Source organism: Lipotes vexillifer, unplaced genomic scaffold, assembly GCF_000442215.2.
Source record: "Lipotes vexillifer unplaced genomic scaffold, Lipotes_vexillifer_v1.1 scaffold999, whole genome shotgun sequence".
In the NCBI taxonomy this organism is placed as follows: Eukaryota; Metazoa; Chordata; class Mammalia; order Artiodactyla; family Lipotidae; genus Lipotes; species Lipotes vexillifer.
The window spans coordinates 1972449-1974451 of NW_006774368.1; the positions used below are offsets into that span (position 1 = coordinate 1972449).

General features: G+C 43.1%; 1 protein-coding gene across 2 annotated transcripts in view; it reads right to left on the minus strand.

Annotated features, from left to right (window-relative positions):
- Positions 1 to 774: 774 nt before the first annotated feature.
- Positions 775 to 2003, minus strand: part of POPDC2 (popeye domain cAMP effector 2) — a 16869-nt gene continuing 15640 nt past the window's right edge. For both annotated transcript variants that reach the window (XM_007449142.1, XM_007449140.1), the window contains exon 4: positions 775 to 1332. In XM_007449142.1, the coding sequence (XP_007449204.1) occupies positions 1247 to 1332 (86 nt within the window). In that variant the 3' untranslated portion in view covers positions 775 to 1246. The remainder of the gene's footprint in view (positions 1333 to 2003) is intronic.

Sequence of the window (2003 nt, forward strand, 5' to 3'; positions counted from 1 at the left end):
GGCAGTATTTACTATAGTTGAACGTATACATACCCAATGCCTCAGTAATTCCAGTATATACCCCCCAAATGTGTACATATATGTACCAAAAGATAAGTTCAAGAATGTTCATAGTAGCACTATTCGTAATTGCCCCAAGCTAGAAACTACCCAAACACCTATCAATAGTGGAATGGATAAGTAGATTGTGGTATATTCACACAACAGAGTACTATACAACAACAAAATGAACAAACTCTTGATAGAGCAAGGGTTGCCCAAGGATTCCCAGCTGTTTCAGCCCTCAGCTAGTTTGAGTCTTCTCAGCCTGGGCCCCAGACACATGCATGAAGAAGCCTTTGAGGTGATTCTGGCTGTAGTCACTGTCTGAATGCAACAACACAAGAAACCCTGAGTGCAAACAGCCCAGCTGAGCCCAGCCAAGCCCCACTTTTGTGAGCAAAACAAAGTATCGTGATGATTTTAACTCACTGCTTTAGGGATGAATGTTACACAGCAATAGGTAACCAGAATACATGTGGCAGTATTTTGGGGAAAAAAATAAAATAGAATATGTCAAATTTGTAAGTCTACTTTAAAATGTTTAAGGAAATTTAATTACATAGATTTGTAAAAATCCCTCTAAAAACTACTGTTTAATATTAGGGTCATAAATAGAGCGAAAGATTTGTAAGCTGAACTTAAAAGCTTAATGGCAAACTAGGTTCTAAAATTTCTACTTCCCTATGTTGAGCCTTAATGAAAAAAATTTTTAAATAAAACAAGACAAAAACAGTGAAAACTTCTTGGATAGCTGACTTCATTGATATTTTCAGAACGCTGAAAGAAACAACATAAGGAAAGGAAATGAGTGATTTATTGAGTGCTTACTAGGTGCCACGCCATGTCCTAGGTGCTTTACCTGAGTCAACTCATTGAATCCTCACAACCCTGTGAACTGGGTTTTATAATCCCCACTTTACAGACACTCAGAGAGGCTATGTGACTTGCCTGAGATTCTGCAGTTAGTAAAGGATAGAATCTGTGCTTTTGCACTTTTGGGTGCCTTCTCTGGGAAGGAAGCCTGGTGAAGGCAAAGTTCTAAAAGTCACTTGGGGGCCTTGGTGGGGCTGCAGCGCTTTAGCATCTTCTGTGTCTGCTCCGACCTTGCCTGAGAGCCTTCCAGTGGGTGAGAAGAGGGGTGTGCACATGAGTGACCTTCCTGTGAGGATTAATGTGGCCAGAGAAAAGGATGGTCCGTTGATCCTTATAGTTCAGGAGTCAGAGTTGGAGCCAAGGGGGCCCGTCCCCTGGACATAACTTGAGAGTAGCTCTGGAGAGGAGTTCTAGAAGCTGTGGAAAGACAGGAAGGATTTCAGCACTGTGGCTCCAGATAGCTCGCATAACTTCACAGGGTTCTTTTCACGTCTTTTTTTCCTCTACCAGTCCCCAATATTTTAACTGTACTCAATGCCTAACATAATAGGGGCAGATGTATCTTTGAATCATTTCCTTCTAGAATATTAGGGTGAGTCAGCTTTGAAGTTATATAGTCCAGTCCTCTCATTTTATAGGAGAAGAGACCAAGAGATCAACTTCAGTTGCTTCCTATGAAGAATCCTACCTAACATTATGGAACGAGTTCTCAAAAAGCTGCATAGAAAATTGGTGAGTTTTATAAAACCCTGTCTTTTTACAAAGAGAGGGATAGGTCAATGAGGCCTGTAAAACAGAAGTAGAAGAATAACCTGGGGGTGGGCCCAGGTTGTAGGCTGCTGAGATCCCGAGGGCAGGGAGGGAACTGCTGCCTCTAACTTACCTGCCTGAACACGGAGCCTTGGCAGGTCGAGTAGAGCTACCATCTAGAGACCCAGACCCTGAGGCCCCAGGCAGCTCCTGCCATGCCACCTTCAAGGGCAAGTCTTCTGCCCCAGGAGGCTTTCTAGTGGTTCTGGGAGAAACATGCTATTTAACAACACTGACAGCTAACTAAGCACCTTACGGCCACTTCCGAGGGGAAGAGG